This window comes from Rhamphochromis longiceps, linkage group LG23 (genome assembly GCF_057381845.1).
Source record: "Rhamphochromis longiceps isolate RC_006_pf linkage group LG23, R_longiceps_female_GT1.1, whole genome shotgun sequence".
Classification (NCBI taxonomy): Eukaryota; Metazoa; Chordata; class Actinopteri; order Cichliformes; family Cichlidae; genus Rhamphochromis; species Rhamphochromis longiceps.
In genome coordinates this window covers 1,921,655-1,942,690 of record NC_140578.1, presented here as the reverse complement: position 1 = coordinate 1,942,690, position 21,036 = coordinate 1,921,655, and the positions used below count along the sequence as shown (strand labels likewise).

Sequence of the window (21,036 nt, the reverse complement as noted above, 5' to 3'; positions counted from 1 at the left end):
GCTCATGCACGGTGCTCATGCACGGTGCTCATGCACGGGATTTTGCAAATGATGCAAGAAAACTGTTCCACTAAACTAGTAACAACCTCGTTTCACCACTGCAGACAAAAAGCAGACTGCTGAATATAACCAGGCTACAAAACAGGGACACTAGCAGATAGTGACACCTGACCCAAACACATCCGCTAACTAGCTGCACTCCACAAGTCAGGAGGATCAAACGGTGAATAGAAATTCCTGATGCCTGGTCAAAAAGCTTGACCTAATATCCGGTTGTTGCTACTTTTCCTTAAACGTTCCACGGAAAACATTACCCGGGTGTGTTTTGTGCAATGAGCTGGTTCTTCTATAATGCTTTTCTACTCTACATACAACATGCCTCATTCACTCAGTCGCACCCGTCATACAAGCACTTGATTCCATGCTTAACACTCGCACTCCAATGGCTGCATCAGAGAGAAACCTGGGGTTAGCATCTTGCCCGAGGATGTTTGGCATGAAATCAAACCACCAACCTTCCGATAAGTAGATGACCTGCTCCACCTCCTGAGCTACAGCCACCCCCACCTAACTGGATATATTGCTGTGTCACTACTGCTGCACTATAACGCTTTGTGGCGATAGATTCCACGTTAAGTGGGTGGTGTGTCATGGATGACAGCAGCTCATTGGAAAAGAAGGATAGAAAGCGTCCTTCGTGTTGTTTGCACTAATAAATGCTGCTGCTGCCTGAAAGCTGCACTCACAGATAAAATGTTGCTCAGCATTTTCCTTTTATTGTCATAAATATGATTGTTGTACATTTCCTTGAAATGAAGCTACTTTCAGCTGCTCCCTGGTACCTGCAGCGGGTAGCTCTGCACGTTTTAGTCTGGTTGCTCTTTCTGATGCAGCCTACAAGTGATTTGTGTCTCAAGCTGGAATCAAACCAGCAACCTTTCACATGCATTTGTGTAAAACACTACACTTTGGAGCCACACTGCAAATATCCTGACAGAATTTTAAAGCTATATTGCCCATAATACTCAGATCCCATGGTACGCTAAGGAAATCCTCACCCTGGTCTCCCACTGCTGCTCCTTCTCCTTCCTCTCTCTGGCTTCAGCTCTCTGTTTCTCCTCCAACCGGTGCTTGGCTTCTGTCGCTGCATCGATGTCTTTTATCTTCAGGTTCAGAGTCACATCCTTCCACAGTCTAAAAGGGGTAAAAGTTTGAAAGTCAAACATTTAGAGTTAAAGGATCCCGTGAGACGGCTGAGGTCCGACACTGATCCTCTCCTCACCTTCGAGACTCGTACTCGAGCTGGTCTTCCAGCTTCCTCACTCTCTTCTTAACGATGCCCATCTTCTTAGTGTCTATGAACACCGTGTTCTCCTAGAAACATATGAAAACACGTTCACACACGTATTAATTCATTTAAGGTAGTGATTTCCTACATTTTGTAACGTAAATAAAACAAAGGACTCACTCCAGTCGCCCATTTAGCATACATGACTCCGTTCCACTCTCCCTCAATGGAGCAGAAAGACTTCTTGTCGTTTGGTGAACTGCAGGGATGGAACCAAACCCAGATGTCATCTTGTGTATTAAAGAGCAGACTCTCAGCAATCCTTAAATAATGTGATATAACCACATGGCTCTTACAAGATCTCTGCAGTGATTCTGTGCTTCTTTCCACCATAGAAGGGTTTGGTGTGGAACACGATGTTAGCGCTGTAGCCCGACTTGGAGCAGGAGATGTTGCACTCTCCACCAAGCTCCACCCACGGCACAGTGAGGATCGACCTGGACAGACAGGCGTAGGTCAGCGAAACAAAGTAACGACCGACTGAGCGATGACACAGGCGAGCACAGGGACGCGTTAACGGCACCTACCTGCCATATCCGTTAGGAAAGGTGAGAATGTAATGCTCATCGTGCTCCAAACATGACACGCAGCCTGGAGAGAGGCCAGAGGTCACTTAACACAAAGATTCACTGAATCACACTCATCAGAGAATATAAGGCAGAGCTTAGTGTACCTTGGCCGATGTTGTGGACGCCTATGGACATGCCCAGAAACTTAGATTTAGTCCAGATGTGAGCGTTGAACTGGATCTTCCTACTTAAGCACTCGGCGTAGAACGCAGAAACTACAGGGGAAAAATGCAGGAAATAATTAGTGGTGCAAAAACAGCAACACATCAGCGATCGTGCAGAAAATAAAACCCAAACATTTTTACTTTTCTAAAGCCTCCGCCACACCCTTCTGGATCTACATGTAATGAGCAATTCTGCGTTTACACTTACTGGGCGGGTGGTGAGAGACCTGCTCTGCCACAAAAGACACGCTGTTGGATGAAGCCCAGGGAACCGGGCCTTCTGATACCGTCTCCTGAAACGTGCGAGAACGAAGCACATTGAGAGCAGGATTGTTATTCTTGGTTAGAACTGCAGATCGACGATTCAGGAACTTGTAAAAGTAATAATTGAAATTATTACTGGATCAAAAATCTACTTGACCGCAGTGACAAACGGCCTCACCGTAGGTGGCGAAGGCTCCTCTGTCTCGCTGGGAAGATCCCAGTGGCAGTAGAAGACTTCTCCTAGGATTGGGTTGTACGGTTTCTTGGCCACTGAGCCTTTCCTTCCGGCATGGAAAGCCGACAGGTACCACCTCACCACCTGCACCATCCGCTCCCTGGGCTCTGGCTGCTCAGCGATACTAGCGAGTAAAAGAAACAAGTACTGAATGACGGCCTACCCTCATGCCAGAGTGTGCATGATGATAAACAGCTGAAATGGTACGTACCTTACAAATAAGTCGGGGTGTGCAAAGAAATCTGCATACATTTCTAACAAAGACCTTCTTTCTAGGATGAAGGTAGGCAGGACCACCTGGGAAATACAGTGAAGTGTTGTTAAAAAAGAAAACCTTACGCCGACAGCGCTGGAGAGCGAAACGCCGCGACGGAACAATTAGGGCGGCTAAGACGCTAAGAGGTCCTGACCTTTGTGAGGTCCATGCCCAGTCGAACTTGAGACAGCAAATGCATGATGACGCTCTTGTGCTCTTCCACAGACTCCCTTTCACCGTCGTCGTCACGGTCATCGTGACAGTCAAACTGGTCTGAGGACAAGAGCAGAGCCACATATTTCACCATCATGTAGTAAAATATGATTTAAATAACGCCTCATGCTTAGAGTTTAATCAGTGAGGGACAATCAGCTGCGATGTGATCAGGTGTCTCGTGATTATTTCCCTTTTTACCCGTGTCTGTGGTGCCATTGGACATCGAAGAGTTGAGGGACTCTGTAGTGTTGGGTCGTTTCAGAGCAGTTTCTTCGTTAGTAAGGGGCGAGGCAGCTGGAGGCCCTGAGGGACTGGGTGCAGGAGGAGGAGCAAGGAAGCAGGAAGCAATAGAGATAAAGGGGATAAAGAATAAATATAAAACAAGAGGCAAACTTCTCAGATTGCAAATGCTCATGCTGTTGGATTTTTATTCAATCCAAGCAGAATATTTCTTGCTGCTGTACTCACTCTATGCAGTGTTTGGGGGAAGCGTTGCTCTGGTAAAACTCATCGGCGTCATAGAATTCGTCCTCACTGGAGGAGTAGGAGAAGTCTGGCACCGAGTGTGAGGGGAGGGGGATGTGAGCCGGGGAGGCGACACCGCTGCTGGGGCCTGACGGGCCACTCCCTAAAAAACACACACATGAAAAAAATGTAATCGAACGGTGTGCCTCACGCCATCAGCCCACTCATACATACATCTGTCATCCGCCTGTCTGTTTGGTAGGAGGAGCCAAAAGGCCTCTGTTGATGCAGAAGCTCGCCGGCGCCTGCCCTACACGATGCCATGGTGATGAAATCAACATTATATTGTTCGACTGGAGCCCCCGTTTCCCAGCTCTGCTGTTCAGCAGGATGTGCTCGGCACCAATAAGCCGACTTAACACAGTGAAGACTTTCTCTGCAGAGCGTATTGACAGTACTCTCAAGCATGCCGCCTGTCTGCTTTCTGCTCATTTTAACTTGCGTTCAGTGGCACGCTTTCACGCATTTAACAAAACACACGAGCCTCAAAATGCTCCTAAAAATAGCATTTTTGTTAACGACCTGTAACCTGTAAAACTGCAGTAAAACAAATTAGGACTGCCACGATTATGTCGATGACAAATTTAATAGACGGGTCGACTGTAAGATCCTAAAGATGCAGGAATAAGTAGCAGGATTTAAGAGTCTTCTCTTTACCGGCTTCAGTTAATTCAAAATGCAGCTGCGCGTCTTTTAACAGGTACGAGAATCTATGAGCGATTCGCTCCAATTTTAACCAAACTACATTGGGTCCCTGTTAAATATCGCATAGATTTTAAAAGTCTTTTGTTCACTTTTAAAATTCTGAATAATTTAGCACCCAGCTATCTTTCTGAGCACTTACATCGTCCAATCACAGGCTCCTAGCACAACCTGGGTCTCGAATGAAGTCGAGAGGTGACCGGGCCTTTGCATCCGTGGCACCTCTGGAATAACCTCCCTGTTCATGTTCGTACTGCCGAGTCGATCCAGTCTTTTAAATCACGTCTTAAAACTCATCTTTTTACTTTGGCTTTTGATTCTAACTAGTTGGCTGGTCTAGCTTGTTGTGTTGTTACCTATTGTTTGTTGTCCTGTTTTATTGTTTGTTTTAATTGTCTTATGATTCTAGAACATAAACGACTGGTATCTGAGGAATCGATATTTCAGTATCGATCCGCACATCACTAGTGTCCAAATTCAGGGGCCGCATCCTTTGGACGCCGCATTAGGAGGCCGATCACGTTACAGTGACGTGACGAAGGCTTCGCAAATTCGAAGACTCCTCCAAATAAGGCCGACAAATATGTCCTCCTTTTCCCCAGATTTGAAGGATGGGTCGGGCGTGTCCTTCGTGGCCCAACCTATCCCAGAATTCATAGCTCAGCCAATTCCAGTTTCCAACAATGGCGGCAGCTCCTAAGTTTTAATATCACTCTTATTCCTCTTTCTGGGTCACAAAATAAACTTTTAACATATTTTCAGGTAAGAATGTAGCTGTGTAAACTAATATCTGCTCGGTTTATCAAGACATCACATATTTGTGTAAAAGTGCTCCGTCGTCTGTTAACCACCAGCTCGATAGCTAACCCGGGTTCAAGGCTCACTAGAGCCGGCGAAAAACACCAGACTCCCGGCACATAATTTTTAGATCCCCGCCGTCTTTCGCTACTCCGGTTAAACATGATATACGAGTCACTTAGATAACTTAACAATGTTATTGTTTGGCTTTTTTCAGTGTTGTATTTGTTCCTGAGTAAATCGGTTTGGATGAGATTAAAGTTATAGTTTTTACACAGCTGAATAAACGTCAAGCAGACAGCTGATTATCAGAAGTGTGAGATGCTCCAGAATATACTCCGGTGTCCTGTTATATTTTAGATAGCAAGGAGTTTATTAAACTTCACCGAAACAATCTGCAAATTTCATTAAAATTTAATAAACATCTTGTCTTTATTTTTAGTTAGCACCTTAAACACTTCAAGCTGTAAGCTAATGATAGTGATTATATAAGAGCAGATGCTGCTGGTGCAATAAGCTGTACTTTTACGTCCAATGGATGATGATCTGATTAGTCGACTATCAACAAAATCGTTTGTGGCAGCCCTGCTACAAATAGACAAAGACGGCACTAAATGTCATTTAAAGTAATTGTTTGAAGGTCAAGAATGAAATGAAAAAAAAAGGATCTTTTTTGGCCACTGGGGGGCAGTGGCATCAAATTATGTAAACACATTTCACCCAAATCACCTTAAATCTACTATTACATGTCCATGCTACTGTACTGTTTGCTATGTGATTGTAGTCCATTGTTTGGTGGCTCCTAAACAACATCATAACAAGCGATCTAAATAAAACCCATCAGGGTGCCAAGTTTGGCTGCTTAACTCCTGATAATGTATGAAGAGTCCGAGTATGAAAGCTTGAACTTTTCATCAACAGATCGTCAGTATCATACCTGGTTTCCCTGTGGTTACCATGTCCTCAGGGAAACACATTCTTCTGTCCACTGTTTACCATTAAAAAAGGTTGTGTGCAGTTTACAGATCACACAGCTACAACAACAACAAAATAACTAAACAGACTCTAACCTGCTGATTGGGCTGCTCGGCAGTATGAGGAACCCGTTTCAATAACATATAGCCATTTCAGCATTTCACAAAAATTAGTCCAGTTCATGACACTGAATTGAATTCACCTGTGCTGTTGGGAGTCGGGGTCTGCAGACTGCCCATCACTGTGACGACGGGACCAACAGGTAACGTGGAGGGTCGTTGGTCTGATTTGCACACCTGAGACGCGTCTTCATCAAACGGAGAGAAAGCAGAGTTAGCGCCGAAGCCTCGAAACGAAGCCAGACCCCATTAAAAGCAGCATCTCATGCCACGTGGCAGGACGCTGCAGACAGAAGCTTCATCTGTGAGCGGGGATTACACAGTCTATTATAAGAGACCAAAATTAGAACGGCCTACTTCGCACTGCTGATTTTATAGCCTTTTTTTTTTAGTCTAGTCATAGTCATCTGACTGAAATAGCCAAAGATTTAGTCAGAGTTCAGTCAAGACATGTGAGGATTCTTGTTGAGTGGATAAACCATATTAGCCCACAAAACAGGAATCTGCTTCAACACAGATCCTTAATTTAAAAGAAGGAGAAGAAGAGAGGGAATAATGCTGCTAAACCCTGTGTGAAGGTTTACCTTCAAATACTGAGAGACTATTAAGAATATTTATCAATACTGGTGATGGTACTGTCACACTAGAACATGTTTCCAGTTGCAGCTGAAACATAATTTCAAATGTCATCCAAGGACAGAACATCGACAGATTTGACACATTTCTCTAACGGTTCTGCGATTCCAATCCCAACCACAGGGGGAGCTGCTGTCACCTTTAAGTATATAACACCAACAACCTCTCAGCATGTCTCAACACAGTAAGTGACAGCTGTTACTTTTAAATGTCTGCCACATGTTGGGGAGGCAGATGTACCTGGGGGTAGTGTTGTCTGTGTTGGCATTGTGTTCACCGCTGGAGTGTCCAGAGGGGGCTGGTAGATCCCATCCACTGGGTTGATGGTGCTCTGGAGGAAAAAAAACAAACACACACAACGATGCCCTTTACAACAAAAAACGACATCAGAGCTTTGCTGCAACAATCTCTCACACACACACACACACACACAAACACACACACACACACACACCCCCTGCTTACTGGTTTAGAAAAAACTAAATCGAAAGCAGTTTGGCTTTTAGTTCAGAAACAGTCCTACTCTGCAAGGATCCACCTGCTCCTTTATCCTCTCAAACCCAGAAGGGGAACAGTATGACCTGATCACAACTCGGTGCACCTATGTGAAGAGCGAACTAAACAATGCACCATCCAGCCGGCGCAGATCAATTTCCTCGCACTTGATTTCCTGGAAAGAGCGGCGTTGCCAAGCTTAATTAATGCAATCAATATGAAACCAACAACACAGCTTGACATGCAAACGCTAGGAGTAGCTCTACACAACTGCTAACGTTGACTCTTGACATCTGAGCAGCCTGTTTCTTCTTTAAAAAGGCCTGGGGGGGGGGGGGGGGGGGGGGGGTCGGGGGGGTTAATAAACACTACAGTAGTAATCATTTGTAGAGGCCTGCCTTGATTCGTGGCAAACGCTGCATGCATACAAACAGCAGCCTGTCGACACCATGTGGTCACAGCCCCAACGACCCATCTGACAGGAACACCAGCAACCACACGAGATACACCAAAAATATCTCGCCCCTCGTTCCCCAACAGCTCACCGCCAGGAAACAACATTTAGTGACATTATAACGCAAACCTGACCTGCAGTTTCTGACTTCTACACCTTTTCTCTATTTTGAGATAATCTGAGCTCAACAGGAACGCAGCGACTTCGTGTTACGGCTGTGAGATTAGGCCGAGGTGTGACGTGAGGTTTTTACTGAACTGAGTTATAGGAATTACACTGACCTTGTTTTTCTCCGTTTATAGGTCAAGATAACTGACAAACCTTTATCTAAACGCTAAACAAAAAAGATACAGTCAGAGGTCAAGGATTTGCCCTCCTATCTCCAAACTTCCTGCGTCTGTTCTGTTCTTTCTCCTTCTAATGGTTCCAGCGTCCACATGCCTTCATAAACGTAACTCGACGGCTTCTAATTAGATCCAATTATGTATACGGACCAGCCTATGGCTATGCAAGCACGACATGAGAGGAAAAAAGCATGTGAAGAGCAAGGTCATCAAAAAAAGCTAAAAAGGGTTTTAAACTCTAATGATCAATAACCTCTCTACCCCTCCAAGTGAATGCAATATTAATGCAATGAGCAGCTCTCGCAGCAGTGCAACCCCTCAGCCACCCACAGCACATAAATTATTTTGACATAACTACTGAACATGCTTCTCGTGAGCTTGGTTTAAATGATTCTTGCACTTTGCAGCAATTCCCCAGGCAGTGCAGTTTGACAGGGTCAAACGTGCTGCTGACGCCTGGAGCATCTTAAACAAAGGCCTACGGTGCATGCATCACTGCTGTGCAGGCAGTGACAGACATTCAGCAGAGGTACGATTAGTGGAAAGCCTATGGCATACAAAGGTGGCACGTGCAGGTATGTGCATAGGCAGAGCTTTCGCTGTGCTATTTATACTACATAATACTATACTTAATGATAAGAGATTAAGCCAGCTGTAAGATCAATGCAGTCCTGTGAGCTAGCCGGCTTACGCGGAGGTCTTGCTTAAAGTGGGAGGTTGTGTTGTATTAAACGATCTACAAACACTTCTCGATCCTTTGCTTTTTCCAAAGATGGAAGTAGTGATATCCACCTTCAGTTTATTTATTTTGCAGGTCAATAATTAGTAGTCATTAGTATACATGAGACACATAATCTGGTATTAGGTCATAACAACTGTGTCATGTTTTATCGCCTTTTTAGGTCTGGTAATTTTTAGAGCCGTTTTATTTTGAAAAACAGTTAACAGGAACTCTTACTGCTGAAAGCTTTAGTGGTTCAAAACGTGCGTAAATCCTGTCGTGGCCTTCAACACGAATATCTGCAGAAGCCCAGGAGTGCTTTCTGCACGGCTTTCCAGCTATTAGTGCTCAGTGGTTCAATAAGCAGGCAGTGTGACAATGACCGATCAATGGTGACTTCGATTCCTCTAATTAGTAAGTGAATAATAATAATAATAATAATAATAATAATAATAATGGATACTTTATTGATCCCCATGGGGAAATTACTTGTTTTTCTCTGCATTTGACCCATTCACTCAGTGAAGCAGTGGGCAGCCCACTAAGCAGGCGCCCGGGGAGCAGTGTGTAGGGACGGTACCTTGCTCAGGGGTACCTCAGGGTAGCCGTTAAGTGGATTCGAACCGCCGACCTTCCGATCATGGGGCGACCACTTTACCTACTGAGCTATCCCTGCCCCACAAGTGATGGGCAACACTTGTATACGCAGGCATGCGATCACACGTGTCCCATGTGCACTTACACTAGTGCATCTCAGAACACCGAGTATTGTGTAAAGGTTTATTTTTCATAATTTAATTTAAAGAGATAAACTTTCATATATTCTGTAAAGTGAGATATTTCAGGCCTTTATCAGCTACAAACAGCCAGTATGTCAAATTATTAGAAGGCTTCCTCAGATCAAACAAAAAGGATCTCCATATGCCGACTTATACACTACACTGAACATCATCTGTATTTTTGGGGTTTCTCCTATTCCTCTTGAACAATGGCAGACGCACTCTTGTCCACAGTGTGGATAAAACACAGTGGATCAACCATCACCAGCAGACGGCACGGCACCCTAAAATCACCCTAAAAATGTGACCGCAGCAAAGAAACAAAAAGGGAAAAGGAAAATAAACTGACTTTGCTCATTAATAAAACTCACTGTCTGGGCAATGAGCTGAATTTACACTTTACAATACGAGCCCACACAGTTATGCTAATCAATTTCTTTCAGCAGCATTTCTCCATCGTGTGGAAAAATGACCCACTGTTACCACTGCACTTCTTTTCCTTAGATTGCGATATCTCTGGGATTAACTGTGCAGCGGCAGAAAGGGGAATTTTCCTGGTCCACTTAAGATTAAAGCAGCTGTATGCGGTCCATCAGATATATGGCTTGAGTTTAGAGACGCTCTTACCTAAAGAGTGGACGCCGTCCGCTTTTCCTGACAATCCACTCACGGCTCAGGTAATTGCTACTGCTTGTGCAACTGTTCCTACCACACTTTCCATTAACATGCTTCATCTGGACAGCTGTCGAGTCAGCGTTCTTCCCAACGACTGTGGTTACTAAACTAAGAGTGAAGAGTAATTTACTCACACTGAAAATGAAATACTTCAATAATTTGAGGAACTGAATAACAGTTATAGGCCATCGTCAACAAAATACTAACATTTACATGAATGTTTACCTTTTTGAATAAAATGATAAACTTTTCACAATACTTGACATTTTTGAGATGTACTAATATACACTCAATGTGCATTTTGTGTAGCACCTTTTGCACATATACATTTCATGTCTTCATGAAGGAAAAATAGTTACAAAATAAATAAATATTAGATTTTAGAGGAAGATATTGATTTAATTAAGAAGAAGGCAGCAGGAAACATGAAGGAAAGCTTAGACCCAAATTAGACTGCATGCACTAAACAGATCTGTACATCTGCTGGTCTAACAGGAGAGAGTCTATTAAGCGAGAAAAGAAAGTTAGCAGTTTGTTTGATTTCGACTTTTGTCATGGACAGAAAGGGTCAAACTTACTATAGGTCCGTTTGCGTGTTGCTGTTCGTTACTTTGGTCCTTAAAATTTTAAGAAGACAGTGTTAGACTCATTGTATGTGAAGGTTCAAGAGTCATTTCATAAAAGCATCGCGAGCATCTGCCGCGGTGCGGTGCAAACGAGGCCCGGGTCTCTCGCGTTAAGCTCCAAAACTTTCCCCAAGTTGCCACATACAGCGATCCTTTCATCACACGGTCAAATCCAGACTTGCCACTTCTTTCAGTAGTGAAAACGACAGGATTGCACTACTGTGTGAGATAATCCACGTGTGTGTTTTTTGCTTTCCTTATCAAACAGCTAACAAAGCAGAAACGATTGCTCCACTTCCTTTCAGAAGGCTGAACAGAACATGTGATGAAACGAACACTGGGCAACACCCTCACCAACCACCGACCCAGATAGCAAGTGTAAGCAGGGAACTACCCCAGGGATGCGAGGTAACACAGTGCACACTCATGTGGTTTCACAAGAACAATGGTTATGAAGAAATGGCAAACTGCAGAGAGCGGACTCGTGCTGTGCTTACCTTGGCAATCTGCAGCAGTACAATACAGTGCTTGATGGACTCTACCATACTCTGAAAGGGAAAAATCACAGAGCAATTAATTAGGAAGGAAGTGACTTCTAAACCCAACAGGAAGGAAAATGTGTTCATTCTCTGACTTACACAAGTAGTCTCCTTCAAATGTTCAATTTTCTGTCGAAAGAACAGAAAGAAGTAAAAAATGAGGTTAAAGAGCAGAAATACTGATGCGAGTAATGACGCCTGACTGGCTTCAGCCGCGGCTTGAAACTCCAGCTGTGAAAGGTTTGATGCAGTCGGCACAAGCAACCAGGTAAAGTGACCAAAAGCTGGTGTTAAACTCAAAGAGGAAGTGGACATATAACCCCAGAGGCTAGTGCGACGCCCTGAAGGTTAAACGTTTACACCTCTAATCTTCAAACATTAGAAGATCATCTCGGAGAACTGACCGGGCCTGAGAGGCGCTACAGAAAAAGGAAGATTGTAGTTTGAACAATAGTCCCCTTTTTACATCATGTACTTCTTAAATTGTCCATTAGTCAGTTAAGTGACTGAAAAAAATAAACCACAAACTAAAAAACTGAACTACTGAATCGATCAGCCTCGCAGTCGCCAGCAGCTCGGTCCAAGCTGAGGGCAACCTATGGTGTGAGTAGAGGTGGTGGCAAGTTTTGGTTAAGCTTAAAGCAACACTGGAGAACAGACGGGTCCTTTGTCAGGACTACTGATCTTCTTCATGCATCTTTCCCCCATTAAGACGACGTCTGATGACGTCCCCTGTACCATTAAGGAGTTCTGACACCTCAGCATTCATAAATAAAGATGTGGTTTGATGACAAAGCAGACATGACGCCAGACCACCAACCTATGACTCTCTCCCCCACCGATGTAGGAGCGGTGCTGAGCAGGATCAATGTCCACAAGGCTGCAGGCCCTGATGGCATCCCCGGGCGTGTTCTCAGAGCGTGTTCTGGGGAGCTTGCAGGAGTGCTCACAGACATATTCAATCTGTCCTTGGCCCACGCTGTGGTACCGGCCTGCTTCAAATCCACCTCCATCGTCCCGATACCCAAAAACTCCAACCCATCTTGCCTCAATGATTACCGCCCAGTAGCACTCACCCCCATCATCACTAAGTGCTTAGAGCGACTGGTCCTAGCACACTTCAAATCCTGTCTCCCCCCCACCCTGGACCCCCACCAATTCGCATACCGCCGGAACAGGAGCACAGAGGATGCAGTCTCCATCGCACTGCACTCTGTCCTCTCACACCTGGACAACAACAACACCTACGCCAGAATGCTGTTTATAGACTTCAGTTCAGCATTCAATACAATCCACCCCTCACAACTCATCAGGAAACTGACAGACCTGGGTATCAGTTCCCTCATCTGCAAATGGTTACTGGACTTCCTGACCAACCGCCCCCAACATGTCCGGCTGGATAACCGCTGCTCATCTACCATCACAATGAACACCGGTGTACCACAAGGCTGTGTGATGAGCCCTTTCCTCTACTCCCTCTTCACCCACGACTGCAGACCTGCTGATGGTTCCAACACCATCATTAAGTTTGCAGATGACACCACGGTGATTGGCCTCATCAGTGACAACGATGAGGCCGCCTACAGGGAGGAGGTGGATCGTCTGGCTGAGTGGTGCGACAGAAACAACCTGCTGCTTAACACCGAGAAGACCAAGGAGCTCATCGTGGACTACAGGAGGAATGCTGACCCACATCCACCCATCCACATTAAGGGGACGGCTGTGGAGCGTGTGAGCAGCTTCAAGTTCCTGGGAGTCCACATCTCCGAGGATCTCGTCTGGACGACCAACTGCTCCAAGCTGGTCAAGAAGGCTCACCAGCGCCTCTTCTTCTTGAGGACTCTGAGGAAGAACCACCTGTCCTCAGACATCCTGGTGAACTTCTATCGCTGCACCATCGAGAGCATCCTGACCAACTGTATAACAGTCTGGTACGGGAACTGCTCTGCCTCGGACCGGAAGGCGTTGCAGAGGGTCGTGAAAACTGCCCAGCGCATCGCCGGAGCACCACTTCCTGCCATAAAAGACATCTACAGGAAGCGGTGTCTGAAAAGGGCTGGGAAAATCATCAAAGACCCCAGTCACCCATCACATGGACTCTTCACCCTCCTGCCCTCTGGGAGGCGCCACAGGAGCCTCCGGACTAAGACCACCAGGTACCGGAACAGCTTCTTCCCCACAGCTGTCAGACTCCTGAACTCTGCCTCCTGACATCTGACCCACGTTAAACTCATGGACTGAACATACACACACACAATGGACAACTGTACCCTCAAACACAATAATAACATGGACTGAACCACCACTCACAACCACTAGCACTTTATATAGCCTCTGTAGAAACTATCTACACCCTCACTTATCTTAACTGCACTACTGTATAGCTCTGTGTAAATAATCATTCTGTACATTCGATAATCTTTAATCCTACAACTGTTTACAACTTGCATAGTTCCCATTTCTGTATAGCTGTATATCCCAGATTCTGTAAAGTTATTTATTTCATATTCTGTATAGTTTTTCATATTTATATCCTGTTCATATCCTGTACATAGCTTGTACTCACTACAGCCTGTACATACTTATAGTTATAGAATATTCACAACATACTTCATACCGTGTACATTATAACATACCATAATAGACCCATTTCTGTAATATACTTACATATCTATATTATTGCTAATATATATTGTAATATATCTATATCACTAAAGCACTTCTGGATGGATGCAAACTGCATTTCGTTGCCCTGTACCTGTGCATGTGCAATGACAATAAAGTTGAATTCTATTCTATTAGAGTTTCTGGGATTTTCTAATGCACATCCAGTCATTTTGGACTCTAAGCAGGCCTGAAATAAAGCTGAAACCACTCAGTTAAGGAAAGCGCTTCAAGGGTTACTCCTTGAAGGATTAATTTTTATTCTTCATGGCTGATAAATAAATATCGAGGGGTAGGGCTGAACGATATATCGCATTTGCGATAATATCGCGACATGATCAAGTGCAATTTTCTAACCGCAAAGGCTGCGATTATACTCTGGACATGTCCAAATTCATGGGCTGCATCCTCCTGAGGCCGCATTTGTAGACCGATTACGTCACAGCGACGCGCCGAAGGCTGTCCAAATTACTACCATATCCCAGAATTCATAGCGCGGCCCAGCCAAACTCCAGTTTCCAGCAATGGCGGCCGCTACTGAGTTTTAAAATTACTCATACTAATCTTTCAGGGTCACAAAATAAACTTTTAACATATTTTCAGGCGAGAAAGTAGTTGTGTAAACATCAAATATCTGCTTGGTTTATCAAGATATCCCATATTTGCAAAAGTGCTTCGACGTTTTCAGAGGCGTCTGCTACCCACCAGCTCGACAGCTAGCCGGGACCTCGAGGGTTACTGATGCGGCCGAGAACGGCACAACTCCCGGCACATCATTTTCAGATCACCGCGGAGTTTCGCTGCTCGGGTTAAACGTAATATATAAGTCACTTAGACAACCTAAAAATGTTATTGTTGGGCTTTTTTCAGTGTTTTGTTTGTTCGTGAGTAAATCGGTTTGGCTGAGATTAAAGTTATTAGATTAGATAAAATAAAACTTTATTAATCCCCCGGGTGGGTTCCTCCTTGGTTTTCACACAGCTGACTAAACGTCAAACAGAAAACTTATTAAACAGAAGTATGAGACAGTCGAGAATTTACACCAGTGTCTGGTTATATTTTAGATAGCAAGAAGCAGACGGCCGAGTTTATTAAACTCCACCGAGACAGCGGTGACGCTAATCAGAACTAGACCGTCCAATTTCACGCCTTTAAACTTTAAAGGCGTGTTTGTGTGTGTGTTTATACAATTGCTATTATGTTTGCACTTTATGTGTAATGTTACTGACTGCAGAGATCAGTAAGATGTGTGTATTTTTTATTTATTAGTTTTATTTATTTAATATTATTTTTTAATTGAATGACTGTCTAGTAGTTCACAGATGTCGAAAAACTGAGTGTGGTAAAGCCACTGATTTTGTTTATGTATATTTCTGCAATCTGCACATTGTACTGACTTTCATTTTAATGTTTACACCAGGGTTCCTTGTCAGCACTTTATGCTCAGATGTTTGTAAGCTAAAAATAAACTATTGTGTATGTTCAAATATACTGTTGTGATTGAAGAAGTTAAATAAAAATGTCAGTCATCAATTCATGCATCACCTCATGTCATCATAACAGAGGTCTGTCTTCCAGGAAAGAACAGTTTAAAATTAATGTAATATAGTATTGGCCATACTATATGATGTATTGCTTGTCTTTGTTTAATAATACAGAAGACAAAGACCTTAAAAAATAATCGCATATCGCATCGCAATCGCAATATTGGGGGAAAAAAAATCGCAATTAGATTATTTTCCATAATCGTTCAGCCCTATCGAGGGGACTGAACTTTAGCTTTTGAAATAAGAGGATCACTTCTGAAATCACTGCTGCTTTAGGCCAGTTTGGAACAGAAATATCTGCGATACACCGACAGCTATCAGTTTCCATTCGCCCCCTGCTCCTTTGTTAGCAGCGGCTCTAATGATGCTGGACCGGAGAGGCGAGACGCGAGGACAGAGCTGCGCTGCTGATACTCACTCTGCGTGATTCATCCTCTTTGCAGTCCTTGATCTTCTCATCAAACAGCTGTGTGGACAAGAGATGAAAGAAAGGTTAAAAAACAGAAACATGGAATAAGAGCTATTCCACTGTCAGATGACTGTACAGATGACACAGTGGAAAACTACTGAGAGCTTATCTAAGGAAGGACATGTTACGTGGTTTCCTTAAGATGCTGGAGACAGTGTCTACTTTCTTTAAATACAGTTATCTGGTTTGTCACCACAAATCTTACTCACAAGAACTTCTGCTTTACCGAAAAGTAGACAAGGAAATGCTCGCTGACACAGATTCAATCTATAAATATAGGATGAGAAGCCACTGAAATCTACAACATCTATATCTACCTCACGGTGTGGATTTCCGTCGTGTCCTACCTTTAACTGATCAATCAGAATCTGTAGGTAGGCGTCAGCTTCAGCTAGCTTCTTGTCAAAGTCTTGAACACTAGGAACAAATCCCGTCTCAGCCTCCTAAAGACAAGGGAAGAAACACAGCTGAGCATCGGTGCAGTCCTCGACGCAGGTGTTGCAAAAGGTATTTGCATATTCAAAGTAAAGCACAAAACCACAGTCCATAAATCCAGGGCCGTGTATTCACATATTTATCTGTTCATTTACCAAAAAAACAAACAAATAAAGGGGGGAAAGCCTCTCATATCCATCGCCTCCTGGTCAGGTAGGCTTTATAAACTGTTACACAAAACGGTGGAGAGAAACATCAACAGTTCAGGAGAATTTTCCAGCAAGGTACCGTAGTGAGGGAGACATGAGTACTATTGTTTAAAGGCTCGTCTACATGAAAGGCCAGCAGGTCTGCCTGGTTGCCTGATGGAGGCCAACTCGTTTCAGGCCCTGAAACAAAGCTGAAATCAGGACTCATGACCGGAGAGCATTCGGTTACGGGCTGAGGTGCACTCAAATTCATTGTTTGTTAATTAGCTTCCTTTAACGGCCCCCAGACTTCACACACACACACTTTGTTACATAATAGCCATTAAAAGGTAATTACTAGACTATTGGCAGAACAGACGTGACCAGGCATCTGTCTGCCTGTCTGTGCGCACCCACCAAAGCACCCAGAACAATCCAGTAAGCTGTGACACAAAACCAAAAGACAGGAAAACGGGGGAAAATAAATAATTCACCCCCATTTAATCACCGAGGCTGTCAACAGCAAGGACACCGAGTGCCCGCGAACACACAACACCCGCCCTACGTCAAGCCAGCGGACTCAGGAGATGACTAACGGCGTGTGTCAACGCACTTTACCACTTTACAGCAGTTACGTGGAAAAACGCACAACACCTGAAAAGCCGCTCTGTCAAAACGAAACAACTGCTGTCAGAAGTCAAACTCTTATCAAACCGTGGTGGGTGTCACTGCTGCTTTGGAGCTGCCATGTTGCAGAGTCCAGCTGCGTCGCGAGTTTGAGGCGCGTTTTCTTGCAAACGAATGAGCTCCGATAGGAAAGTGAAGAAAAGCCATCAACACAAAGTCGGTGAAGTTTAAGCTTCAGAAAAACATATACACTCAGCAGCCATGAAGCTATGAGGGCAAACTTCCTCAAAAGGATCAAAGGTGCTTGTTCAGCTTAAAGGGGAAAATGTAGCTGTCTGCATGAAGGCCTGAGCGAAAAAAAGAGAAAACAAAGAAGAAGAAAAAAGGCTGTTGCTGTGCGTCTTTGGGGGGTTTCACCCAGACTGGCACAAATCCTGAAGAAACTTGCCGGATAACTCGCTACACTGGAAACATGTAAGTGGAGTATTATTCCAGTAAGGCATCGCATCAGGATACCAGCGACACGCAGCGAAACAAGTCGGAGCGAAAATCTCTACAGGAAACTAATTTCACAGTAAAGTGTTACAAGACCGATTAGAGATGAACCACCTGAGCCTCGACGTTTACTCTGCACTGCGTGAAAAGTCAAAGAACAGAAGTGAACAAGACTCTACTTTCCTCCATGTGTATTTAAAGCTGACTCTACCTGCAGAACAGCCCGGCGCTCTGTTACCACCGAGCAAACGATGCGTCCTGTTTTGACAACACACGTGACACAGGGGAAGTGTTTTTCTTTCTTCTTTTAACGTTTGGGAGCAGAAAGTCAGAGGCAGGTGGTTGGTTTATAAACAGCCACTGTAGTGCTCACTTCTGCCCTGTTCTGGAAATACTCCCAGACTTCCACTCCCACGCGTTTGCAGCGCGCAGACTGTCCATCCCTGTGACACAGCAGCAGGGAGGTTTAAGCGTGGCCTCCAGTGTTAAATTAAGACAAAAAAAAAAAAGAAAAACAACAACCCACCCCGCCCCCCACACCCACAGAGCAGACTTTACAAACAACACTGCCCTCGCACACTCCCCCCTCCCTCCCCTGTCTATTTGTCTTTCCACTCAGCGTGACCCACTTTAAAAATGCTGCTGTCCCAGTGGCGCTGCAGCCGCGTAGCTTCTCCCCTCGCTCTGGTGCAGCGGGGCTTTTGCCCGTCTGTGTGCTGTTACTTACTGGGTGCTGTGCTCCAATAGACATGCTGCAATAAGCCAGTGCATCTCTCAGTCCATTTAGCAGAGTGCAAGGTCGCTTTCTCTGCCTCCGTATCTCTGTTTTCCCCACAGCTACAAACCGCCAGCTCAGCTGAAGTCACATTCTTTCCTCCTCCTTCAGCACCACAGACAAACAAAACAATTTCCTCCCTTTGCTCCCCACTGCGGTGTGCCAACGTAAACCCTAGCAGCCTTCAGACTGTTAGCGGGGCTTCAGCAGCAGTTATCAGCTAAGCGTTGGGTCTGAGCCGACTTAATCCAGGACCCTGCCCTGACAGGAAAGCCACACTTCCTCTCGCACAGGCGGACGAGAAAACACACAAACCAACAGCAAGCGCTGAGAGGCACGAGCTTTAACAGCCACGGGGATTGGCTGAGACAGCCGAGGCAGATGTTTGGCCGATTGAGCAACCGGGTCTTGGATTGGGTAGCTGGGTCACATGATGCTTCGACAGCAGCGCTGCATAGGTGTGCGCATGCATGTGTGTCCGCACCGAGCACGCAGGCACACGCGTAGCACATCAAACGGATTTGCCACCAAAGGGAGAGAGGGAGGGCGAGCAGAACAAGAAAGGTGGGAGGGAGAGCAAAGCTTGGTTATGAGGATGAAGAGAGGCGATGAGGAGGAAGAAGCGTATCTGGATGAGGATGGGAGGGAGCATAGCGGAAGGTTTGTTTTGAGGGAGGAGAGCAGGGAAAGAGGTTGAGCAAAGAAACAACTGCAGGGCAGGAGGAGCAATTTCTACACTCATAAAAACAGATATAAACGCCGGTGGGACAAAAATGGCAGCAAGCAGGTCAGCAGCTGAGCAGACTTTCCATTAAACTTAAAAGCCTGCTCCTAAAACCTGTCCAGACTGGCCACGTATTTCCAAACATCCTCAGCCTACGATGACGCAAATGTCAGCATTTTTCCCTTTAATACAGACGTGAATTATCTTTCAGCTCTGCTCTCTTGAGGAAAAAACAGATACGAGCAATACTCGTAAAGCTTAAAGTGCTGATAACCTGCAAAGCCCATTCAAATCCATCACGAGTGTTCGGGTGTAGTTTATGCAAATACAGACTGCAGTGAAAGCTCTGATATTATTTTCATGGCAGGGTTTTCAAACTCGTTTACCTCTTCATCTAAACCAGGATCATCTTCAGGTATCACAAAGAGCGGCACGCTCGAGTTCGGAAATACGAACTGTGCGACGGGAATTTGTATAAATGGCAGGCAAACACCAGAGGATCCACGGAGCAAACAACTCCTCTGTTAACTGCAGTGGATTAGACAGAAAGACACACATCCAAAGAAGCGCTTGGTTTCATACCCGGAGTTGGAGGGTGTGCCGGAGGATAGTTCCCTCTAAGGCGTGGATCCACTTCTCCCGCTCGTCTGCATCTCGGGCTGAGGACAGAAACACAGAGACACACCCAGTGAGCCACGTTTTCCATCTGACACCATCTGAAGCCCATTGAAAGAAAAGAGTAATGAGAGCACTAAGATGACATGAGTACTGGTGACGCAGTGAGGGACACTGAATATTCACCTAGAAAGTTTCAGCGAAAACATGTTTACAGGTTTATTTCTCTCATGTCATTCGGTGACAGCAACCAAGAGATATTCTGGTAACTGTTCCCCGTGCCATACATGAGAGCTGTACCGATCCTTAACCAAACTCATGCCGCCCAAAATGTCAAACTTTCCCTTCTAATCAGAGTATTCATCAGAGCTTATAGGTCTGTGTCTAAATTACATTAACATAAATGTCAATAAAGCCTCTTTGAATTTGAATGAATCTTTATGCATGTTTGAGCCTTCCACTGAATATAATGGAACTAAATGGGACTTGGTCTTTGTGCTCACAGTACCAAAAAAACAAACAACAACAAAACTCTGTCTCTCTGGAAATCATGACCCGGTTTGCCCAAACCTACTAACCTCGTGGTGCGCGGTTTCATAGAGGAACTACACCCACTAAATGTTTTACAGTTTAGAAGGAAGTGTGCAACTACACGAAACTGCTCAACAACAAAAGGTGCACAGTTTCTTTCTCCTTTGTGTGAGCCAGTCAGAGTTTTTAAAAGGTGTTTTATTGGCGTTTGAGGCCTATAAAGTGAATTCAGTTCAATTTTATTTATACAGCGCCAAATCACAACGACAGATGCTGAGCGAGCGCTTTAGTGACAGTGGGAAGGAAAAACTCCCTTTTAACAGGAAGAAATCTCCGACAGAACCAGGCTCAGGGAGGGGCGGCCTCCTGCCACGCCACCTTCATTATGCCCAATGAGGCAGGAGTCTGACAGACAGACATTAAAACTGAAGCTTTTTAAATACGCTTCACTATATTTAACTCATTCAGACATAAAATCTTTGTCTGCATGACAGTAATGGCTGAATCAATACCATAAAAGTGACCA

General features: G+C 44.7%; 1 protein-coding gene across 4 annotated transcripts in view; it reads right to left on the bottom strand.

Moving 5' to 3' along the window:
• osbpl9 (oxysterol binding protein-like 9) overlaps nucleotides 1-21,036 on the bottom strand; it is a 46,060-nt gene that overhangs the window by 8,469 nt on the left and 16,555 nt on the right. Inside the window, exons 4-23 of one of the 4 annotated variants that reach the window (XM_085399348.1) lie at nucleotides 19,947-20,023; nucleotides 16,468-16,563; nucleotides 16,070-16,117; nucleotides 11,540-11,569; nucleotides 11,399-11,449; nucleotides 10,854-10,892; nucleotides 7,048-7,138; nucleotides 6,255-6,359; nucleotides 3,521-3,680; nucleotides 3,251-3,363; nucleotides 2,991-3,109; nucleotides 2,792-2,877; nucleotides 2,524-2,704; nucleotides 2,290-2,374; nucleotides 2,022-2,132; nucleotides 1,876-1,939; nucleotides 1,645-1,785; nucleotides 1,469-1,547; nucleotides 1,283-1,374; nucleotides 1,059-1,194 (exon numbers count right to left, since the gene is read on the bottom strand). In XM_085399348.1, coding sequence (XP_085255474.1) covers nucleotides 1,059-1,194; nucleotides 1,283-1,374; nucleotides 1,469-1,547; nucleotides 1,645-1,785; nucleotides 1,876-1,939; nucleotides 2,022-2,132; nucleotides 2,290-2,374; nucleotides 2,524-2,704; nucleotides 2,792-2,877; nucleotides 2,991-3,109; nucleotides 3,251-3,363; nucleotides 3,521-3,680; nucleotides 6,255-6,359; nucleotides 7,048-7,138; nucleotides 10,854-10,892; nucleotides 11,399-11,449; nucleotides 11,540-11,569; nucleotides 16,070-16,117; nucleotides 16,468-16,563; nucleotides 19,947-20,023 — 1,904 coding nt within the window. Of the gene's footprint in view, nucleotides 1-1,058; nucleotides 1,195-1,282; nucleotides 1,375-1,468; nucleotides 1,548-1,644; nucleotides 1,786-1,875; nucleotides 1,940-2,021; nucleotides 2,133-2,289; nucleotides 2,375-2,523; nucleotides 2,705-2,791; nucleotides 2,878-2,990; nucleotides 3,110-3,250; nucleotides 3,364-3,520; nucleotides 3,681-6,254; nucleotides 6,360-7,047; nucleotides 7,139-10,853; nucleotides 10,893-11,398; nucleotides 11,450-11,539; nucleotides 11,570-16,069; nucleotides 16,118-16,467; nucleotides 16,564-17,457; nucleotides 17,640-18,592; nucleotides 18,958-19,946; nucleotides 20,024-21,036 lie in introns of those variants that run through there. The other 3 variants (XM_085399351.1, XM_085399350.1, XM_085399349.1) reach the window with 3 other exon arrangements.